The 22821-nt window shown below is 39.3% G+C and overlaps 1 protein-coding gene across 2 annotated transcripts in view; it reads right to left on the bottom strand.

The window, feature by feature from the left end:
* Positions 1-22821, bottom strand: part of TBCK (TBC1 domain containing kinase) — a 259648-nt gene that overhangs the window by 51117 nt on the left and 185710 nt on the right. For both annotated transcript variants that reach the window (XM_062199774.1, XM_062199773.1), the window contains exons 24-25: positions 14135-14310; positions 1581-1740 (exon numbers count right to left, since the gene is read on the bottom strand). In XM_062199774.1, coding sequence (XP_062055758.1) covers positions 1581-1740; positions 14135-14310 — 336 coding nt within the window. The remainder of the gene's footprint in view (positions 1-1580; positions 1741-14134; positions 14311-22821) is intronic.

Raw genomic sequence — 22821 nt, 5'->3', positions numbered from 1 at the left:
TTAAAAAAAAAAGTATACTGGAGAGGAATATCTAACCTCCACTCTAAATCTCCTTGGTGATGAAATTTTCCTAAGCACACACATTTCTGACCCTTTCTCTTTTTATTTGGATTTACTCTGCCATGGGAGGTAGAGGCATTTTTTGATTGGTAAAGTTGGGAAGGCATAGCCTTGCACCCAAGGAGCAAGCTATTTCTGCTGATTTTTCAGGAAGAGATTCTTTTTTTTTGACAGGCAAAGTTGCACAGTGGGTGAGAGAGGGAGAGAGACAGAGATAAGGGTCTTCCCTTTCCATTGGTTCACCCCCAAATGTCCACTATGGCTGGCGTGCTGCGCCAATCCGAAGCCAGGAGCCAGGTGCTTCTCCTGGTCTCCCATGCGGGTGCAGGTCCCAAGCACTTGGGCCATCCTCTACTGCCTTCCTGGGCCACAGCAGAGAGCTGGATTGGGAGAGGAGCCACCGGGACAGAAACGGCGCCCAAACTGGGACTAGAACCCGGGGTGCCAGCGCTGCAGGCGGAGGATTAGACAAGTGAGCTACGGCGCCGACCAGGAAGAGATTCTTACCTCCCTTCAGCCAAAGGGCCTGCACAATTCAATGCTGTCCACACTTAAGTGTGTTCTCTGCCTATTTCTGATGTTCTATTTTTTTAGCAAGCCTTTTTGACTCTTTTGCTAAGGAAAAGTCTCTAACTTGTCTTTTATTAAAAAAAGTGAGTTTTTTAGCCTCCATGTGGTACTATTTGTTTTATTTTAATTTTTAAAGATTTATTTATTTATTTGAAAGGCAGAGTTACAGAAAGGCAGAGGCAGAGAGAGAGAGAAGACTTCCATTCTCTGGTTCACTCCCCAGATGGCTGCAAAAGCCAGAGTTGCACCGATCCAAAGCCAGGAGCCAGGAGCCTCCTTCAGGCCTCCCACATGGATGAAGGGGCCCAAGGACTTGGGCCATCCTCCACTGCTTTCTCAGGCCATAGCAGAGAGCTGGATCGGAAGTGGAGCAGCTAGGATTCATACAGGATGTCAGCACTACAGGCGGCGACTTTACCTGCTACACCACAGTGCCTGCACCTATTTTATTGTTAAATTTGCTTAGAACATAGCCGTGGAAGAGGGAAACTATTTTTCATCTTATGCACTCAGCATTTCTGAAAGTTGATGTGCTTTCTGAATTATCATTAAAAAGTTTTGAGCTTCTAATAAATAAACTCCTTTGTCCAATAGATTATACCATGACCATCTTTCAGAGCCTATACTTGAGCCCCACTGTTCTCCATGGAGGGAATTCAAACCATTTTGTAATTTTAGAAAGCAGATACCCAAACCCAAAACCTTAGGCCAACCCATACCTTAGGCTACCATTTGGGTTTTTCTAAGCTTACTGTTGACTCTGATGCATTGCACTGAGGAGAAAAGGCAGAATTAAAGCAGGCAAATTCTTATATTTATGATTATAGGTAGATCTTCAAATTTAATTTCATTTGTAACCAACTTCTGAAGAAACACACTTCTATACAGCATATAAGGTAGGCAGCTAAATAACTCACCATCTGCATATGCCATTCCAGGGGTACACTTACCTCAGCTGTGTGCTTTGCTACATTCCCCACGATGACAATGACTTTCCCTTTGAAGTTCTGGAGCACAGCTGTGTGAGGGCCCTGGGTGAGCTCCCCTTCTGCAGTGAACGCAGAGCTGAATGGAATGTTGATACTGCCTGAAATGTGACCCCGAATGAAACTGGGAAGGAAGTTTAAGGAAAACATTTATTTGATTGTCAGAAAGAAACTCTGAGAAGGAACTGACTCCCAGAAGACAGTGTCAAACATCTGCATACTCACTCACATGGTTATTTTAACTACATGACATAAGGTACCTCTAAAACACTTGAAAATTTAGCAGAAAAGAGAAAGAAAGAAAACTTGACAAAATAATTAGGAAAGAGGTCCTTCCTGATGTAGTAAAGCAATGAATATTGGTTGCACAATGTTCATGCCTCTCAGTGTTTTACTATTACCTGGGTTATTTTAAAGTTCTGAAAGTGATACAGGCAAGTTACTGCAAAAGCAAATCCTCTTTGGTCAAGCTATTGCTAAATGGGCTTCCACACACAATTGTTAGAGGTCATTAATGTGGATTGGAAATATTTCATTGGTTACTTTCTCCAGTAAACTTAGATGACATTTCCATTATTTCCAATTTTATGCTCTCTGAAGAAGGTGACATCTTACTGTTTATGTATGCACTTTAATCAAATACCTCTTCAAATAAATATAAAAATAAAAACTGTGAAAACTTCTCTGAAAGAGATGCATATGATGCTTCAATAGTTGTATCAATTTGGGGAGGTTTTCACTGAGAAAGTGATGGTCAGGTTAAAATTTGAAGAACTAATGAAAGTTAATTATGTAATGGGATAGAATGGAGGTGGGATAGGATAGTGGAGTGGGTACAGTAGGGAAGGGTCAGCATGGCCAATAAGAAATGAAGAAAGGTTGGTGTCAGCAGAATTGAGAGCTCCGAGGAACATGAGATAAGATAAAGCTAAAGATGGATGCAGAGTTCAGATAGTGCAGGGCCTGATGATGTTGCTCTTTGTCTTGAGAGCAAAATGAAAGCCAGAAAGTATTTTAAGCATAGAATTAATATATTAGATTGGAATTTTAGCAACAATGTGGAGAAAGGCTAGAAGTGGATTGAATGTGCAGGCCTATTTATAAGAAGTATAGGTAATTTCTCTTCCCTTTCTTAAGAATCACTAATGACTTCCAGGCAAGGATGTTTATGTGTTCGGTAGAGGCATTTTTCCGCCAAACTTCCACTTCAGGTATGTTATTTTAAAAATGGAAAAGTCATAGAATTTTAAAAAGGTTATGACAAAAGCCAGTAATATCCCCTCGCTTCCCCCAAATACATCAATCATCATGGCAGAAGTAGAAATATTCCAATTATTATGACAGTTTCTCAGTTACCTGTTTGTAGATCATTTTTTAGAACTCTCTCTTCCTCCCTGTCTCTTTTATACATTTTTATCTTTTAATCCCTTCAAATATGTTATCAAAAATCGAACTTCTTACAAATACTGGAAGGTTAAAAATTAGTGTTTGGCCGGCGCTGTGGGTCACTTGGCTAATCCTCCGCCTGCGGTTCCAGCACCCCAGGTTCTAGTCCCAGTTGGGGTACTGGATTCTGTCCCGGTTGCTCCTCTTCCAGTCCAGCTCTTTGCTGTGGCCCAGGAAGGCAGTAGAGGATGGCCCAAGTGCTTGGGACCTTCACCCGCATGGGAGACCAGGAGGAAACACCTGGCTCCTGGCTTCAGAGCAGTTCTGGCTGTAGCAGCCCATTTGGGGAGTGAACCAACAGAAGGAAGACCTTTCTCTGTTTCTCTCTCACTAACTCTGCCTGTCAAAAAAAAAAAAAAATTAGTGTTCACGGGTGTCATTGCCACTTGTGCCAAAATCGAATCGAAAATTGTGATAGAACTGTTGGACTTACACTGTCAATGTGTATAAATGACTGTGGCTAGCCACATAAATACTTTGGCCTCTGTTTCCTTAGAGTCTCTAATTTGGGATCTCCATAGCTATAGCTTTATAAATTCTTTTTTTTTTATAAGCTTACAATTTAATTTGATGCTCCACTAACTTTTTTTTTTTTTTTTTTTTGACAGGCAAAGTGGACAGTGAGATAGAGAGACAGAGAGAAAGGTCTTCCTTTTTGCCATTGGTTCACCCTCCAATGGCCGCTGCGGCGGGCGCATCTTGCTGATCCGAAGCCAGGAGCCAGGTGCTTCTCCTGGTCTCCCATGTGGGTGCAGGGCCCAGGGACTTGGGGCATCCTCCACTGCCTTCCTGGGCCATAGCAGAGAGCTGGCCTGGAAGAGGGGCAACCGGGATAGAATCCGGCACCCAGACCGGGACTAGAACCCGGTGTGCAGGTGCCGCAAGGTGGAGGATTAGCCTGTTAAGCCACGGCCCCGGCCTAGCTTTATAAATTCTTAATTTTTTATGATATGATAGTTCCTTACTTCTCATAGAGCCTCATTAAATAGGGATATTGTTTACCCCCATTGTGTTTATGATCACATGCAAAGGCTTTTTTAAATGCAAAAGGTGAATGCAGAGAATTCAGACTTTCATCTAGAATATAAGGAAAGCAATGGAGTGACAGAATCCCAAAGTACATACTGTTCCACATTCATCCCTAATGTTATCTTGGTGCAAAAAAGCTGTACATACTTGTCTTCCACTGCCCTGCTATGATAGAAAACCAAAATCCTTAGAGCAAGGAGAAAGTACTCATCTCAACATATTCTGTATCATACTGCTCTTCTTGCCAGTTTTAGCCTAAGAGTGGTCAAGAGGCAATTTTGGTCATTTGAATTTACCATATGTCATAAATTGTTTTTCATTGCACTCTATTTACTCTATCAAATTAAGAAAAAACAGCAAAAAACTTCTATTCAGTTATTTTAAAAATCTTTTGAGTATTTTGATTATGAAGGACACAGAAAGTATCCAACTACCTACCTTTACAATATATTCTGACTGCCTCCAAAGGGTTTAGAATTTGGACCTGGCATTGTGGTGTAAAGGGTAAAGCCACTGCCTGTGACACCAGAATACCACAGGGGTGCTGGTTCATGTCCCAGCTGCTCCGCTTCCAATCCAGCTTCCTGCTAATGGCCTGGGAAAAGGAGTGGAGGATGACCGAAGTGTTTGGATCCCTGCAACCCAAGTGGAAGAGCTGGATGAAGCTCCTGGCTTTGGCCTGGCTCAGCCCTGGCCGTGCGGCCACCTGGGGAGTGAACTAAAGATGAAAGATTTGTCTTTCCCTCTCTTTCTAACTGACTTTCAAATAAATAAATAAATGTTTAAACAGTGTTTAGAAATTGACTAAAATTCTACATATGTTATGTAATAATTTGTATTGTAGCCAGTTCAGTAATTACCAAAGAGAAGGATCCTTAACCAAAAATTGTCTTTATTGTCTAACTCATGTAAACACAAGAGACTGTTCCTTGCAAATGTACTTATTGGTAACTAGGCTGATATTATTCTCTGCTACCGCTTGCCAGAAATGGAGGTGAGGATAAAAGATTTAGGAGTTTGTTCCCTCCTACCTATACTCCACTCTCACAAGCACTTGTGCTTATGGGCTCTATTTTGTGCTAGCAATTGCATGACAAAGAGTGCTCTTGGACAAGTGTTCTTAGATGTTTTCCAGGACTTTTTGGTTGAACTAGACTTAAAATTAGGGAAGTATGGGTTAAGTCTATTTTGTGCCTTGTTTTCAAAAGGGTAGCCAAAATATTTGAAATAGTTTTTGGTTTTGGATAACTTTCCTCCTCCCAAAAAAGGGTATTGCTATCATATTTTGTCAAGCATTTTAGAATTTAATCTAGATTTATTTTTTTACATATCAAGCCATAATGCATGACCATAAGAAAATTCTAGGATGATAACAAGTTTATGACATACTTGCAATAAAAAAGGCAGTTTAGATAAAAAAAAAACTTTGAAAACATGTAATAGATGATACTGAACCTACAAAGTTCCCCAGATGCTCATCTATGATTTTAGATACAGTTATTGGATATTTAGAGAGAGATGGGTACTTTTTTTTTTTTGTTAAAAAAAAACATATTCACAAAATTTGTCTCTATAACAATTTTTGTTCTAGAGTCAGAGGCTTTTGGTTTTGTGATTTGTTTCTAAATGTATTACATGTAATTTTATATCATAAAGCTTAACAGTGTCTGAGCATTACTTGTACTTCTGATTCTCAATGGAGCGATCCAATTGGCTCAGCTTCATCTACTTTTACCTTTATCTCCTACTCTCTTGCAGTCATGGGAGTGGTAGAGTCACCTGATGTATAAAAGCAGCCTAGGCTCAACTCAACTTTTCACCAATGGCAGTGGTGGGGACTCTTCTGATCAAAATGTGTGGATTTATTTCTGGGGTTTCTATTCTGTTCCTTTGGTCTTTGTGTCTGTTTTTATGCCAGTATCATGCTGTTTTGGTTATAATAATCCAATGGTATGTTTTGAAATCTGGTTATGTGATGCCTCTAGCTTTGTTGTTATTGTTAAAAGGGGTCTTTTGTGTTTCTATGGTAATTTTACAATTTTTTTTTTCTAGTTCTGCGAAGAATGTCATTGGTATTTTATGGTATTGCACTGAACCTGGAAATCATTTTGGGTAATATGGGCATTTTGATAGCATATTTCTAATCCATTAAGACATCTTTTCCATTTTTTTGGTGTCTTCTTTAATCCCTTTCACTAATATTTGTAATTTTTAAAAAAAAGTTTTATTTTATCCCCTTCTCTCTGTTTCTCCCTCTCTATAACTGTTGGTTTTCAAATCCTTTTTTTAAAGGTTTATTGAAAGAGTGACAGAGAAAGGGAGAGACAGAGATCTTCCATCTACCAGTTCTCTTCCCAAACAGCTGCAGTGACCAGGTTGAACCAGGAGGAAGCCAGGGGCCTGACTACAGTTGCAAGTCAGCAGCAGCCGCAAACCTTGGAGGGACATAAAAATCTTGGGAGGGGCTGGAACCCTGGCCTCTCCACTGGGCCTGGGTAGGAATAGAAATGCAGAGCCAGAGTCCTCAGCAGGCAAGTGGTTTGCTGGGCTGGGCCTGGCACAGAAAGCTACAGCTCTGTAAGAATCCTGGGCTCATTGGTGCACAGAATGCCTAGGTGAGAGCCCCAGGCACGAGATCAGTATAATGTGCTAGTCATGGCATGGAAAGCTGAAGAGAGTGTGTTGCATGTGGTGTTGGGCAGGGCACAGAATGTTCAGGCTACAGACCCCAAGCAGGGGGCTTGGTTAGGCATGGCACAGAAAATCTGGAGCAAGGCCTCAAACAGCACGTTAGCTGCCAGCTGTGTGGATCATGGCACGGAAAAACCCATGCCAGAGCCCTGAGCAGGCACGTTGCATGGGGCTCAGAAAGTCCAAGCTGCTGTTTGTGAGGGGTGCAAGGATGCAGGGTAATGCCCAGGATTGGAAAAACAGAGAAACTGGCTGTTAGAAGGAGAGGCTGCAGCCAAGTGTTGTAGAGCTCAGTATTCAGGCCCTTCTCTGCTGCTATTAGTAGTGGGCTGGGCACCCTGTTCAGAGCAAGCACACTATCCTCTGTGTGTTTACCCTCACAAACATGCACACTATTCACTCCAGGTGGAACACACACTATTGCAAGGACTGTCCCTGGTGTGCCGGCAGACAGCTCAAGCCTTGATGGACAGACAGGGCAAAGCCATGGGAACTCTGAGTGCAGTGCACACAGATTCTAGCAGTAATGAGCAATGTTTCAAGTGGCTGGGGAGAGAAAGCAGTGGGGAGGACACTGAGGAGGGCAATCTCCACATCTGAGGGACAGGCACCTGTACTTCTAGAGGCTTAGGGGCTGCATATCCTAGCAGCCCTGATGCCACTGTCCCCTGAGGTGCACAGTACTATTTGGGATAGGGGGCTGGGGTTGCCCTTGCTCTTTGAGACTCAAGAAGATCTGTCAGTGTTTTTTTTTTTTTTTTCCTAGAGTGCAGGAATATCCATGGGACTCTTGGGAAGGAGATACGCAAGACTTGACAGTGACTCCTTGACATGGTGGTACTACATTGTAACAGACTGTGCTCTGAGGGTTGAGGAGAAGGCACAAAGCAAGTGTTTTCTCTGACGTGATTCTCCCAGGGAGCCCTGCTTCCTGAGTACAGCTCTGTGGTGCCTTCATACCTGTAAGTATTCCGGCAGATGGGCTCCACTGAGGCTTCTGCTTACCCTTTCCCCAAGAACAGGGGAAATTCCTCAGCCATGAGGAGTCAGTGACTGGTTGCCTTTGTTCCCTTCCCTGTGCTGCCACGCTTCAACTCAGTGTCTTGCTATGATCCCACCATTCCCCTACTATGTTCAAGTGATCTTTGGGTATTCATCTCGAGATGAATGCCTTGGGCCTTTTCAGTGGAGGGGAAGGCCAAGGCTCGGCATCTCTACTTGGTCATCTTGAACTCCCAGGTTAATATTTTAAAAATAAGGTGTGCTGATAACCACATTCCTGCTGAGAAATCTTCCACTGCTGCCAAGAGAACAAATTTCTCAGTTTGGTCCTCATGAGTAAGACCTAACTACTTTAATTCCAAGCAAACTGGACCATGTTCTGTTACTAATGTATTTTCTGTTGGTTCCTACAATTTTCTTTCTCTAATTATCTTTTCTCCACCTATTTTAGTGTTCAAATATTATTCTTCTTTTACATGTTTCCTCCATGGAATCTTCCCTTTCTTGTACATCTTTCAATAACAATTTTATCCTGTCTATACTTCCATCTAAACTCTAAACAACTTACAGCAATGACATGTATTTATTTCATTTTTGAATCTCTTACAATGCATAAGAAAATGTCTAAAATATGACCTACATATTTTTCAAGTAATGAATTTCAGAATTATGCAAATCTAGAGTACCTTATCTCAGTATTAAATATGCTAAAGTGCCTTTCACCACCATAACAATGCTTGCAAATACCATACATAAAATTCCCTTTTGTAGCACACACTGTGAGAAAAAGGAAAATAAATAGCAGGAAAATTGCTTTCTCTGGATATTTTTTTCTAGCACAGGTAATGACCTAAAGCACCTGTTAAAACTGGCTTATTTTAGAGCAATGCTGGAGATCTCTTTCTTAATGACAACACAAAGCAATGTTTATATGCATAAATTTTTGGATGATTCCATTCTTCCAGCCTTGCCTGAACCATTATCTCTATATTTGTCCATCCTTCACATAGATTACAATAATTTCTCTGAAATATAAATCTGAGAATTCCACTTACTTGATTAAAATTATACTTTTTCACTGCCTTTAGAATAAAACCCAACCTTCTCAGTATGTTAAAGAACATTCCACATGAAGCTGTCTTTGCCTGTTCCTAGTCTAGTCTTATTTCTAGCTCTCATATATTCCAGCCACATAGCGGTACATCACCTCCACCCAAAAGAGTTCTTGTAATTCTCTGAATGTGTCCTTCTCCCCTCTCTGCTTTCCATAGAATTTTTTGTTTGTTTGTTTGTTTGTTTTTCCTGCTTCAGTCTGAAGTCCTCTCTCCCTACTTTGCTGTGTTAACTTCTACTTATTTTTAAGAACTCATCTTGGGCATCATCTGGGTTAGGAGCCATCTGTATTTCCATGACATTTTGGGTATACCTCAGATATAGACCATTTCACATTGTACTGCAACTATCTATTTGATGTGTCTGTTTCAGCTGTAAGACCATACATCCCTAGCGGATAGGGGCTGTCATTTAATTGTGAATCTCCATTGCTTGGCAAAGCAGATTCATAGGCAGGACTGCCAGACAGAATGAGATCGTCAGGCACCCTAGGAATTGGGGCTATAGATAGGTCTGGAGAAAACAGCAGATCTTCAGCAGTTTAAATACTTCTCAAAACTACTAATCCAGGCAGTGGATATAGCTATCACATATTCTCATGTAAAACAAGGTTCCTTCACATATGGAAATACAACTGGATGGAAATGTTAATTTAGGTAGACTGAATCTAAACTCAAACAGGATGAAAAAAAACTTACTAAACTCCTTATTACCATTTATCCTGCTCTGACCACAAATATCTCTAACTTACTTTGTTTTTTTATTTTTATTTTTATTGTTTTGACAGGCAGAGTGGACAGTGAAAGAGAGAGACAGAGAGAAAGGTCTTCCTTCCTTGGTTCACCCTCCAATGGCCTCTGCGGCCGGCACGCTACGGCCTGCATACCACGCTGATCTGAAGCCAGGAGCCAGGTGCTTCTCCTGGTCTCCCATGCGGGTGTAGGGCCCAAGGACTTGGGCTATCCCCCACTGCCTTCCCAGGCCACGGCACAGAGCTGGACTGGAAGAGGAGCAACCGGGACAGAATCCACCCCAACTAGCACTAGAACTCAGGATGACAGCGCCGCAGGTGGAGGATTAGCCTATTGAGCTGCACACCGGCCTCTCTAACTTACTTTGAAGAAGTTTCTAGGAATACATTTTTAAGGACATAGAAACAATAGTAACATTAGTACTCACAAAGGTAAACATGGTAGGATAATAAAAACAACTGGTTTTATGTGTTTTTTTTTTAAATAAAAAAACTCAAAACTGAGGGTATCTTTTATATAACTTTTGATATTAAAGAAAAAATGGTAAAAGCTCTACAAATAAAGCTCTAAAAACTCAGCCTTGCCTTCAAGCAAATGAGACAAATACTCCTTCAAAGTATTTCTGATTATAGATAACATCAGCTGGACCCACATTTACATCACTAAGAACTTTCATAATATAAACTTCAGGAAATTTGGAACTCTAAATATTTACATGTATTAAAGAAAGTAAGTTTGGCTTGCATATTGCCTTTGAAACTATTACTTACGAAGTTTATGCCATCGTACAAGAAACTTCCTATTGCCTCTTTATTATTACACAATTATTGTTTGTTCCAGAATTCTCATAATGCATTGAAAAGCCAATCTATCAGACCTGAACCTTCACCTAGATTAATATTTCATGTATCTCCCTTATAAAAACAAAAGAAAAATATGATTTCAAAAACTTTGTTGTTCAGCCTTCCTGAGCCTTCAGCATTAATATTAAGGGTTTAGACTGTTATTTTTAGGGTTCCTTCTTATTCTAGAGTTATAAGATTGTGTTTTTGTTGGCAAGTTGGTGAAACCTGTCTTATGTCCTTGAGCTTTCCTTTGTACTCCCTCCTCCCTAAGGCACCACCTGGGTTAGGTATAGCTCCCCTAAGATTGCCTGTGTGCTAATGCACTTCTCCCCAGTAGTCACAAAACCAATAACAAATTAAAATATTACCTCTTGCAAGGGATCTGTATTTTAACTTGGAATATTCATGTCACAAACTAAATGACTGAAGTGTTAATAAATATCAGGCAACCAGGCATGGGAGAGTTCTGGGGTCGGTAAAGCTGTCTCTAAAATTCATCAATGTGAAGCAGTTTATTTTTCCTAAGGATAAGATTGCTCTCTCCCTTTCATAAACAAAAATTATTTCATTTATTTCACATGGGTAAAAAAAGATGAGATAAAGCCTAATCTTAGAAATTCAATATCCTGAAAGCGCAAGTTAAAAAAAAAAAGTTAACACCTATATGAAAATATAAGAGCTAAGTTATACAAAGTCTTCCCTGTTCAAACGCAAGTTAAAAAAACAAAGTTAACACTTATATGAAAATATAAGAGCTAAGTTATACAAAGTCTTCCCTGTTCAATGACTAATAACAGAAAAGTAGAAGATAAAAACAATAAGGGAAACTATTAATCATTTATTAAATATTATAAACATTTCAAAAATTACTACCTTTGGGGAAGGAAAAGGTATAGAATGTTTCATTTATTTTCTTTTTTTCTTTTTTATTTTTTGACAGGCAGAGTGGACAGTGAGAAAGAGAGACAGGGAGAAAGGTCTTCCTTTTCTGTTGGTTCACAATCCAATGGCTGCTGAGGCCAGTGCACCGCGCAGATCTGAAGCCAGGAGCCAGGTGCCTCTCTTGGTCTCCCATGCAGGTGCAGGGCCCAAGCACTTGGGCCATCCCCCACTGCACTCCTGGGCCACAGCAGAGAGCTGGCCTGGAAGAGGAGCAACCAGGACAGAATCCGGCGCCCTGACAGGGACTAGAACCCGGTGTGCCGGCACCGCAGGCAGAGGATTAGCCTATTGAGACATGGTGCTGGCCTATTTATTTTCAATATTATAGAGGACTACTACAGAAGAAATGAAATTATTTAAAAAACATAGTTGCAGTTAAATAGTAACTTTTTAAACAGATTGGTAAAGTCACATAAATCTTAGAGTTTAATTGTGATGTTTTATCTCAGTAAGAATGGAGTGTAACTCTAAAATTACTTATATGTTGTTACATAGATTGCAATAAGCTTTATTGAGTTTTAAAACACCAGCATCTTAATTTTAGGGAAAATGTAATGAAAAATTTGAATGGATTAAATCTAAATAAACAAACTCATTATAGAGGGAAGGCCCCTTCATACATATCTCCTCTAAGTTAGGAAGGTTGTGAGAATAAATGTCCTTATTTGAACAGTACCTTAGTTTTAAAGTAGGCTTTCAAAAAAAAAAGACATTTAAAAAAATTCACAAGTTGGGTCCTACAGGAAGTTCATAAAAGATGGGTGACTTCATTTTCCTGCATGTATTAACTTAGACTTACCATTCTCAAGTAGCATACAGCAATAGTGATTTTCTCCTTTTAGCCTGAAATTGTAAATAGTAAAAACATCCATCTAGGTCCCTGGCTAGTTCCAACATTAGACTAAGTGTTATGGAATGACACAGAGCCACTTGTATATTAAATGACTTACCTATACTTAGAAGAGAATGTTCAGGCAAGCTGCTCTGCTTTTAGCCATTCTGTCTGGATATATACTACAGGTAATAGAGTATCAATAAAAACAAAATCAGACTACAAGGTCTGGAAAATTTTAGATTCAGTATTACATTCGTAATGTTATGTTTTTAAAATTCAAATAATTTGTTTAAAAGGAAATATCAAAGGAGTGCTATGCATAAGATATTTTAAATTACTTTTGAGGTAGGCTAAAGCAAAAAGTATTTCATCCTTAAAATAACAGATCAGAAGAACTTCTAGAGCAAGGAACATTGACCATTCAAGTGGAATTTAATACCTCGTAATGGTAGCCTATTCACTGACACTGCTAAGTAAATTCAAGCATCCTGAAGCCCTAACAACCAGGGACATCAACATATATAATTTCCCCAAACTCAGCGATCTCATAGGTTAGGAAAAACAGAAAGTACCTTTTGCAAAAAGATGGGATATATGAGTTGAAATTGTGGGCTCTCAATAATACTTTCAGTAACCTCAGATTTTTGGATTGCTTTAGCAGTTCTGTAAGTATACGATTTTGAATTTCATTTTAAAATTATAATTTAAAAGAATGAATAAAATTTCAACTTAGAAATTGGGATTGAGGGGCTGGCAACTGTGGCATAATAGGCTAAGCCTCCATCTGTGACACCAGCATCCCATTTGAGAGCTGGTTCATGTTCCAGCTGCTCATTTTTCAATTCAGCTCTCTGCTTATTGCCTGGAAAAGCAGTATAAGATGGCCCAAGTGCTTCCGCTCTGCACCCACGTGGGAGACTCAGAGAAGACTCCTGGCATCTGGTTTGAGATCCGCTCAGCTCCGGCCATTGCGGCTATCTGGAGAGTAAACCAGTGGATGTAAGACCTTTCTTTCTGTTTCTCCCTCTCTCTGTAACTCTACCTCGCAAATAAATAAATAAAATCTTTTAAAAAAATTGTGATTGAAAATATGTACATGAAAATTTACTATATACTAGTTTCAGAATATAAGAAACTACCAACTTTCTAATTAGCAGTGTGACTTTATTAGAATTGATTAATTGTAAAATTCCTCATTTATATTTTATACACTGAGTTTCTCATTAAGATTTCATTTTAAAGGGGAGTTGTGTTAAAAAGCATTATGAAAGTCATTTACCTAGATTCCAGAGAATATGGAATCAAAGCATGCTTTGTGAGATCTGACAGAGGATAAAAATAGAACAGAAAAAGGTTAACTGTTATTTTCTAATAGGTAATACTTTAACACTAAACAAAATCACTGAGAGTTTTATGTTCAGTAATAAAATTTTAGTGAAAAATACCTTGTATTGAGTATAAATACATGTTCTTATAAACCAATGTTTTGAAAATTAGAGGTACAAGTTCAATGTTGAGATCTGACAAATTTTTTTCCCTAGGCTATAAGGTAGACCAGGCATATATAGCACAAAGGATTCAAATGCCTTCACGAATAGCAATATATATCAGAGAAATGCAAAATACCAACAAAATATTTCAATGTTTTAGTATTTCTTGAAAAACATTTTTTGGTCTCTCTGGTATGTAATATTATTGTATGAAACCTCATAGAGACCATTCTGGCATCCAGTATGACAATATTTCAACTATTTGAGTTCAGAATCCTAGAAATACTATTGTTTCACCATAAACCCTTTAAATGGAAAGGAAGCAAAATGAATAAGGAAGCATCACCCTTTAAGCCACATAGGTAAAGGATACTCTTCACTGTTCCGGATGTCAACCACCAGGAGCTTTGGTTTACCAGACTTTGTTTTCTTGGCGGGTGTTTTGAAGTGGCCGGTCATCGTCAGCTCACACAAGTCAATCAGGTCCTCTGCTGAAATCCTGGGTGATACTTCTGATTTCAGGTCATTTAATGGGATGGATTCTCTTGACTAAAAAAAAAAAAAATGTACAGAGAACAAAATTATTGAGAAGATTTTACAAACTATAGCCTTATAAAATATCTTTAGGCTCTTAATACCATTCAACAATCCATATGTAAGAAGAAGAAACTATTCCATTTTATATTGTGTAACTATGTTCCTAACTATTGAGGTTTAGTTCTTTATTAGTCACACCTATAAGAAAGAATTACTTTTTTGCTTCACTGCAAGTTGCTGGGTCAAATGTAAAGAAAGCGGTTTTTTTTTTTTTTTTATGAGAGTGTTGTGCATATTTTAAAAACAGCCCCTTTAAGCAAGGTTCACTTTTCTTTACATATAATTACTGCTATTGTGAATCATATTAGTTACAACTAACATGAACAACCGCATTACAATTCAGTACAAATAATAAAGAAAACTGGTCCCAATATATGCATTTGCTCTTTATAATTTTTGTTATATATGAAAGTCTGAGTGGAAATTAGATTTTCAGACATGAACAAAGAACAATGCTTTCTTAGTAAACCAAGTTGACAATATGTCTTAATTGTGAAAGAAATAAAATTGAACTATATAATTTCAAACTAGCACATGGGTCTATGTATCTATCATGTAGTCTAAGACTGATAAAGACTTAGGCTTCTTCACGATTATTCTCTGTTTCTTAGAAGGTGGAAGGATTACTTACCCCCCAACACTAGCATGAAATTTAGGACATCTCAATTCAAAACAGATTTATTATTAATTTTTTGAAGTTAACAATTTTATTTCATAATAGGTTAGGCCTAAAAATATGATCATTTTGAGGTTTTCCTGGTTTTCTGCCTGGGTAGTTCTTTTAAAATTAATTTTATTGAAGGTATACAAATTTCATGTACTTCATGTATAAAGATTTAGGAACATAATGATACTTCCCATCCTACCCTACTTCTTACCCATGTTCCCACAATTCCTCCTCCTTCCTCTCCTAATCCCTTTCTAAATTTTTACTATAATAACTTTTAGTTTACTTTATACTCATAAGATTAATTCTACACTAAGTAAAGAGTTCAACAGATAGTAAGAAGGAAAAAAAGAAACTGCTCAGAGCTGAAAACAATAACTGAAGCTCAAAATATCAATTTCACTCCTATACAACATTTTTGATATTCTATTAGAAACTAAAGAGCAGGGAAAATATATGGTATTTGTATTTTGGTGACTTGCTTATTTCACTAAGTATGAATGGTTTCTAGCTGAAACTATTTTGTTGCGAAAGACAGGATTTCATTCTTTTTTATGGCTCAGCAGTATTCCATAGTGTGTATATACCATAATTTCTTTATCCAGTCTTCTGTTGATGGACATCTGGTTTGATTCTATATCTTAGATACTGTGAAGGAAGCTGCAATAAATATGAGGGTACAGATAACTTTTTCATATGCCAACTGCATTTTCCTTGGGTAAATACCCAAGAATGGGAGGGCTGGGTCAGATGATATATCTATTTTCATCTTTCTGAGGTTTCTCCACATTGTCTCCTATGATGGCTGTACTAGCTTACATTCCCATCAACAGTGGATTAAGGTATGTTTTGCCCATATCCTCGCCAGAATTTATTGTTTGTTGATTTCTGTATGAGATCCATTTTAATTGCAGTGAGGTTAAACCTCATTGTGGTTCTGATTTGCATTTCCCTTAAGACTAATGATCCTGAGAATTTTTTCATTTGTCTGTTGACCACTTGAATTTCCTCTTTTGAAAAATCCCTGTTCAAATCCTTTACCTATTTTGAAACTGGAATGTTTGTTTTGTTGTTACTGAATTTTTTGAGCTCTTACAGATTATGGATATCAATGCTTTATTAGTTTCATAGTTTGCAAATATTTTCTCCCATTCTGTCATTTGCTGCTTCACTTTGCTGAGTGTTTCTTTTGCAGTGCAGAAGTGTCCTAGCTTGATGTAATACTATTTGTCTATTTTTGGCTTTGATTGCCTGGCTTCTCGGATCTTTTCCAAGAAGTCTTTGCCTATGCTAATGTCTTGCAGAGTTTCCCAATGTTCTCCAGAGCAATTTGATGACTATCAGGGCACTGATTTAAAACCTTGATCCATTTTGCATTGATGTTTTTGGTAAAAGGTATAAAGTAAGGTTCTTTTTTTTTTTTCTTTCTTGACAGCCAGAGTGGACAGTGAGAGAGACAGACAGAGAGAAAGGTCTTCCTTTGCCGTTGGTTCACCCTACAATGGCCGCCGCGGTTGGTGCGCTGCGGCCGGCGCACCGCGCTGATCCGATGGCAGGAGCCAGGTGCTTCTCCTGGTCTCCCATGGGGTGCAGAGCCCAAGCACTTGGGCCATCCTCCACTGCACTCCCTGGTCACAGCAGAGAGCTGGCCTGGAAGAGGGGCATCTGGGACAGAATCCAGTGCCCCGACCGGGACTAGAACCCGGTGTGCTGGCACTGCAAGGTGGAGGATTAGCCTAGTGAGCTGTGGCGCCGGCCTAAAGTAAGGTTCTTATTTCATAGTTCAGCATGCAGAGATCCAATTTTCTCAGCAAATTTGTTGAAGAATGTGTCCTCTATCCAGGAATTGATTTTATTTCTATGTCAAAGATTAGTTAGTTGTTGATGTGTGGATTGATTTCTGGAGTTTCTATTCTGTTCCAATGGTCTACAGTTCATTTTTGTAAAAGTACTAGACTCTTTTGATTATAACTACCCTGTAGTATGTCTTGAAATCTGGCATTGTGAGGCTGCTGGTTTTGTTTTTTGTTGTATAAGATTGCTTTAGCTATTTAGGAGTCTCTTTTGTTTCCATATGATTTTACCATCATTAACTTTTAGATCTGAGAAGAATGTTGTTAGTATTTTTATTGGGATTGCACTGAATTTATAAATTGCTTTCAGTAGTATGGACATTTTGATGATATTAATTTTTCCAATCCACGAACATGGAAGATTTATCCATTTTTGTGTCTTCTTCTGTTTAGTTCTTTAATGTTTTGTAATTTTCATTATACATATCTTTCACCTCCTTGGTTAAATTTATTCCAAGGTATTTAATTTTTTCTGTAGCTATTGTGATTGGGATTGATCTTAGAAATTCTTCCTCAACCATAGCATTGTCTGAATATACAAAGTCTTATATTGATTTTCATGTTTTAATTTTATATCCTGCCACTTTACCAAAATCTTTTATGAGTTCCAAGTCTCTCAGTGGAGTCTTTTGGTTCCTCCATATAAAAAATCATGTCATCTGCAAATAGGGATATTTTGACTTCCTCCTTTCCGATTTGTATCACTTTGATTTTTCTTCTTGCCTAATGGCTCTGGTTAAAACTTTCAGGACTATTGAATAGCAATGGTTTAAGTGGGCATGCTTGTCTGGTTCCTGATATTAATAAAAATGCTTCCAACTTTTCCTCATTCAGTAAGATGCTGGCCATAGGTTTGTCATAAATTGCCTTGATTGCGTTGAGTAATGTTCCTTTGTACTCACTTTGCTTAAGATTTTCACCATGGGCCAGCTAATGGTTCACTTGGCTAATCCTATGCCTGTGGCGCCGACACCCTGGGTTCTAGTCCCAGTCGGGGTGCCTGATTCTGTCCCGGTTGCTCCTGTTCCAGTCCAGCGCTCTGCTGTGGCCCGGGAAGGCAGTGGAGGATGGCCCAAGTGCTTGGGACCTGCACCCACATGGGAGACCAGGAGGAAGCACCTGGCTCCTGGCTTCGGATTGGTGTAGCACGCTGGCTGTAGTGGCCATTTGAGGGATGAACAAATGGTAAAGGAAGACCTTTCTCTCTCTCTCTCTCACTGTCTAACTCTGCCTGTCAAAAAAAAAAAAAAAGATTTTCACCATGAAAGGATGTTGTATTTTATCAAATGGTTTCTCTGTATCTATTGAAATAATAATATGATTTTCTTCTTCAATTTGTTAATGTGATGCGACATATTTATTGATGTGTGAATGCTGTACCATCCCTGCACACCAGGGACAATATCACTGGGTCTGCATGAATGATCTTTCTGATGTTTTGTTGGATTTGATTAGCTAATATTTTGTTGAAGACTTTTGCATCTATTTTCATCAAGGATATTGGTTTACAGTTCTCTTTCTGTTTTATCTTTTTCTGATTTAGGAATTAAGGAGATGCAGGCTCATAAAAGGAGTTTGGAAGGATTCCCTCTCTTTCAATTGTTTTGAATAGCTTGAGAAGAATTGGAATTAGTTCTTTAAATGTCAGTAGAATTCACCAGTGAAACCATCGAGTCCTGGGCTTTTCTTTGTTGGGAGGGTCTTTATTACTGATTCAATCTGCATCTTGGTTATTGGTCTGTTTAGGTTTTCTATGTTTTCATGACTCAACTTTGGTAGATTATGTGTGTCCCGAAATCTATTTCTCTAGATTTTAGAATTTGTTGGCATACAGCTCTTTGTAGTAATTCCTGATGATTCTTTGTATTTCTGTGTTATCCATCCTTTTCATGTCTGATTTTAGTAATTTGGCTCTTCCCCATTTTTTTTTTTTTTTTTTTGCCAATGGTATATTTCCTGAGCACTCCTAGTCACTTTTAAAACTGACATGACATAACTTGAGAATCTGAGAACTTTCAACATTCACTTAATTGAAAAGAGGGAGATTTAAAAGAAAATTTTTATTTATTAGCATTGAAGTTTTAAAGTTGATTCTATCTCATTTACTCATCTGTATTTTCAGTTCCATTGTGGGGTCCTATATTTGTAATTATTTTTAGAATTTCTAGATAAGAGAAAATAAACCACATTAATCATTTATCAGATAGACTTATTTTGAAAAAAACACTTTCACTTAGAGTTTGATGATAGCTTTTATCTGTTGGGTTTCCCTGAATGTGCCCCATATTCTTAAGTTGTAAAGTACTTGTTTTCTACTTCATTAATGTTTAAATAGAAATGGAAATTGCTATATTTTATGGGTTTATGGTTTTTAATAAAAATGGGCATTAGGAATTTTAATTTTTTCATATTAAGCATTGAAGCTACTTAAACATTCTGAAATTAAAAGTGCTTCAGAAAAATCAAAGAGCCTTTAAATTAGCAAGGCATATAGTCAATGCTTCTAGCTCCCTTTTATTTAATAAATATAAATTTCCAAAGTACAGCTTATGGATTACAATGGCTTCCCCTCCCCCACGTAACTTCCCTCCCACCTGCAACCCTCCCATCTCCCACTCCCTCTCCCTTTCCATTTGCATCAAGGTTCACTTTTTTTTTCTTTTTTTCTTTTTTTTTCTTTTTGACAGGCAGAGTGGACAGTGAGAGAGACAGAGAGAGAGAGAGAGAGAGAGAGAGAAAGGTCTTCCTTTACCGTTGGTTCACTCTCCAATGGCCACCACGCTGCAGCCGGCGCACCGCGCCGATCCGAAGGCAGGAGCCAGGTGCTTCTCCTGGTCTCCCATGGGGTGCAGGGCCCAAGGACCTGGGCCATCCTCCACTGCACTCCCGGGCCACAGCAGAGAGCTGGCCTGGAAGAGGGGCAACCGGGACAGAATCTGGTGCCCCAACCGGGACTAGAACCCGGTGTGCTGGCGCTGCAAGGCGGAGGATTAGCCTGTTGAGCCATGGTGCCGGCAAGATTCATTTTCAATTCTCTTTATATACAGAAGATCAATTTAGAATATACTAAGTAAAGATTTCAACAGTTTACACACACACCAAAAAACAAAGTATAAAATACTGTTTGAGTACTATTTATAACATTAAATCACGATGTACAGCACATTAAGGACAGAGATCCTACATGAGGAGTAAGTGCACAGTGACTCCTGTTGTTGACTTAACAAATTGACACTCTTGTTTATGGTGTTAGTAATCACGCTAGGCTCTTGTCATGAGTTGCCAAGGCTATGGAAGCCTTTTGAGTTTGCCAAATCCGATCTTATTTAGAAGGGTCATAGTCAAAGTGGAAGTTCTCTCCTCCCTTCAGAGAAAGGTACCTCCTTCTTTTGATGGCCCCGTTCTTTCCACTGGGATCTCACTTGCAGAGATCTTTCATTTAGGTCTGTTTTTGTTTGTTTGTTTGTTTGTTTTTTGTTTTTGCCAGAGTGTCTTGGCTTTCCATGATACTCTCATGGGCTCTTCAGCCAGATCCAAATGCCTTAAAGGCTGATTCTGTGGCCAGAGTGCTATCGGACATAATTTCAAGGATGGCAAATTATCAGATTTTCTCTTCTGGGAACTGTGATGGTTAATCAAGAAGACTGAATTTATATCCACTTCAACAATTTCTCAATAAAGTCATCTTGGATTTCCTCTATTGAAAAACTGAATATGAGAGTTGCTAGTACAGAAAGCTTGCAAAATATACTTTATCTAATTCAAATAAGTTATGTGAATATAAAGAAAGCAAACAAAAGACCTGAAAACTACATTTAGAAAAGTTTACAAAATTAGTCATAATAAATATGTCAATAAAAGAAAAGACTATTAGAGTTGATATTTGTAAAAAGAACAAAGCTGCAGAATATGTAAATGGATTATATATATATGTGTATGAGATTTTTTTCATTTTTAATAATATAAAAATGAGAATAAATTAAGTATATAAAGTATTTTTAAAAATATTATGTACATTTCTATAGTAGTACATTTAAAAATATTCTAACTGTTCCCAAAGATTAGAGAACATGAATACACATACAAATATATCCATAAACCTATGTAGAAATAAATAGATATATGTGTATATGTGTAATCAAAAGTTTAGGGCTGGTGCCGTGGCTCACTAAGCTAATCCTCCGCCTGCGGCGCCGGCACACCAGGTTCTAGTCCCGATCGGGGCGCCGGATTCTGTTCCGGTTGCCCCTCTTCCAGGCCAGCTCTCTGCTATGGCCCAGGAGTGCAGTGGAGGATGGCTCAAGTGCTTGGGCCCTGCACCCCATGGGAGACCAGGAGAAGCACCTGGCTCCTGCCTTTGGATCATCGCGATGTGTCTGCCACAGCGCACCAGCCACGGCTGCCATTGGAGGGTGAACCAATGGCAAAAAGGAAGACCTTTCTCTCTGTCTCTCTCTCTCTGTCTAACTCTGCCTGTCAAAAAGAAAAAAAAAAGAAAAAAAAGTTTAGAAAATCCGAATAAAGGAGCATTTCAAGTTGACTAAATAGATACACCCAATAATTCCCTCCCTCTCCAAAGAGAAGAATCAAAACAATGAATAAATAACTGAAATTTGAGGAGAATGAGGGAGAATATGGGGGTTTATCAAGGGAGACCTGGGATAGCAGCATAGAGAGGGTCAAAAAGTATTGGCAAATGTCATCCTAGCCCCCTGGCCAGGGGAAATATCCATCTCAGTAACCCTATGGCCAGGGGAAGTGCACATTGCAGGGGTCAGGTAAATAGGAGGGCCTCAGTAGAGCCCATTTTCACAGGTGCTGGACACTGGAAATCCTTGCTACAAGAGGTATCCACAGTTGTCACAGACCTGGAGGCCATTAAAATGAGATACTCAGAGTATGTAGGGCAGTTTTCCTTCAGAGAAGGAACTCACGTATGTCTTCTTAAACCTGAGAGCAGGGGCTGGCGCTGTGGCGCAGTGGGTTAACATCCTGGCCTCAAGAGTTGGCATCCCTATGGGTGCTGGTTCTAGACCCGGCTGCTCTACTTCCGATCCAGCTCTCTGCTATGGCCTGGGAAAGCAGTGGAAGATGGCCCAAGAAGTCCTGGCTTCGGACTGGCACAGCTCCAGTCATTGCAGTCATCTGGGGAGTGAACCAGCAGATGGAAGACCCCTCTCTCTCTCCCTCTTTTCATCCCTCCCTCCCTCTCTCTCTCCTCTTTGCCTCTCCTCTCTCTGTGTAACTCTGACTTTCAAATAAATAAATAAATCTTTAAAAAAAAAAAAAAAAAAGGGCGGCGGGAGCCGGGCGGTGGAAGCGGAGCCGGGCGGCGGGAGCCGGGCGGTGGGAGCCGGGCTGCAGAATCTCGCCAGCGGCCCCGGCGGCGGGAGCCGGGCCACAGAATCTCGCCAGCGCGGGAACCAACGGAGGAGGGTAAGACCTCAGAAACCCAAGACATTGGGGGGGGGGGGGGAACAGAGGCCTCTCCCTTCACTCACCAAGCAAAACAAAGAGCACCGCGATTTTACATATCTAAAGCGCAGCCAAACTCAGTAACTTTAGCAAAACTGGAGAACACATTGAGGGCTGAATAAACTCTTTGTGTGGTCCCAGAGGTAGATCAAACAAATACTTACAGAGGCCAGATTTCAACTACCCTCAACTCCACTCCCAACTGAGTCAAAAAAAAAAAAAAACCATAAATTATCTCCAACATGCCAAACAACAAACATAGAAGCCGAGGCAACAAGAGCAAGGAAGACACTATGACGCCCCCAAACGAGAAAGACACGCCTAAGCAAGATTATGAAGATGAAGAGGTAGAGGAAATGCAAGAAGCAGATTGCAAAAAATTGATAAGAACATTAAGAAGTTCTCAAAAACAAATTCTTGAATTACAGAAATCCTTAATGGACAAGATAGAAAATCTCTCCCGTGAAA

Source organism: Lepus europaeus, chromosome 8, assembly GCF_033115175.1.
Source record: "Lepus europaeus isolate LE1 chromosome 8, mLepTim1.pri, whole genome shotgun sequence".
NCBI lineage: Eukaryota > Metazoa > Chordata > Mammalia > Lagomorpha > Leporidae > Lepus > Lepus europaeus.
The sequence above is the reverse complement of the archived record's forward strand: the minus strand, read 5'-3'. Positions and strand labels throughout refer to the sequence as shown.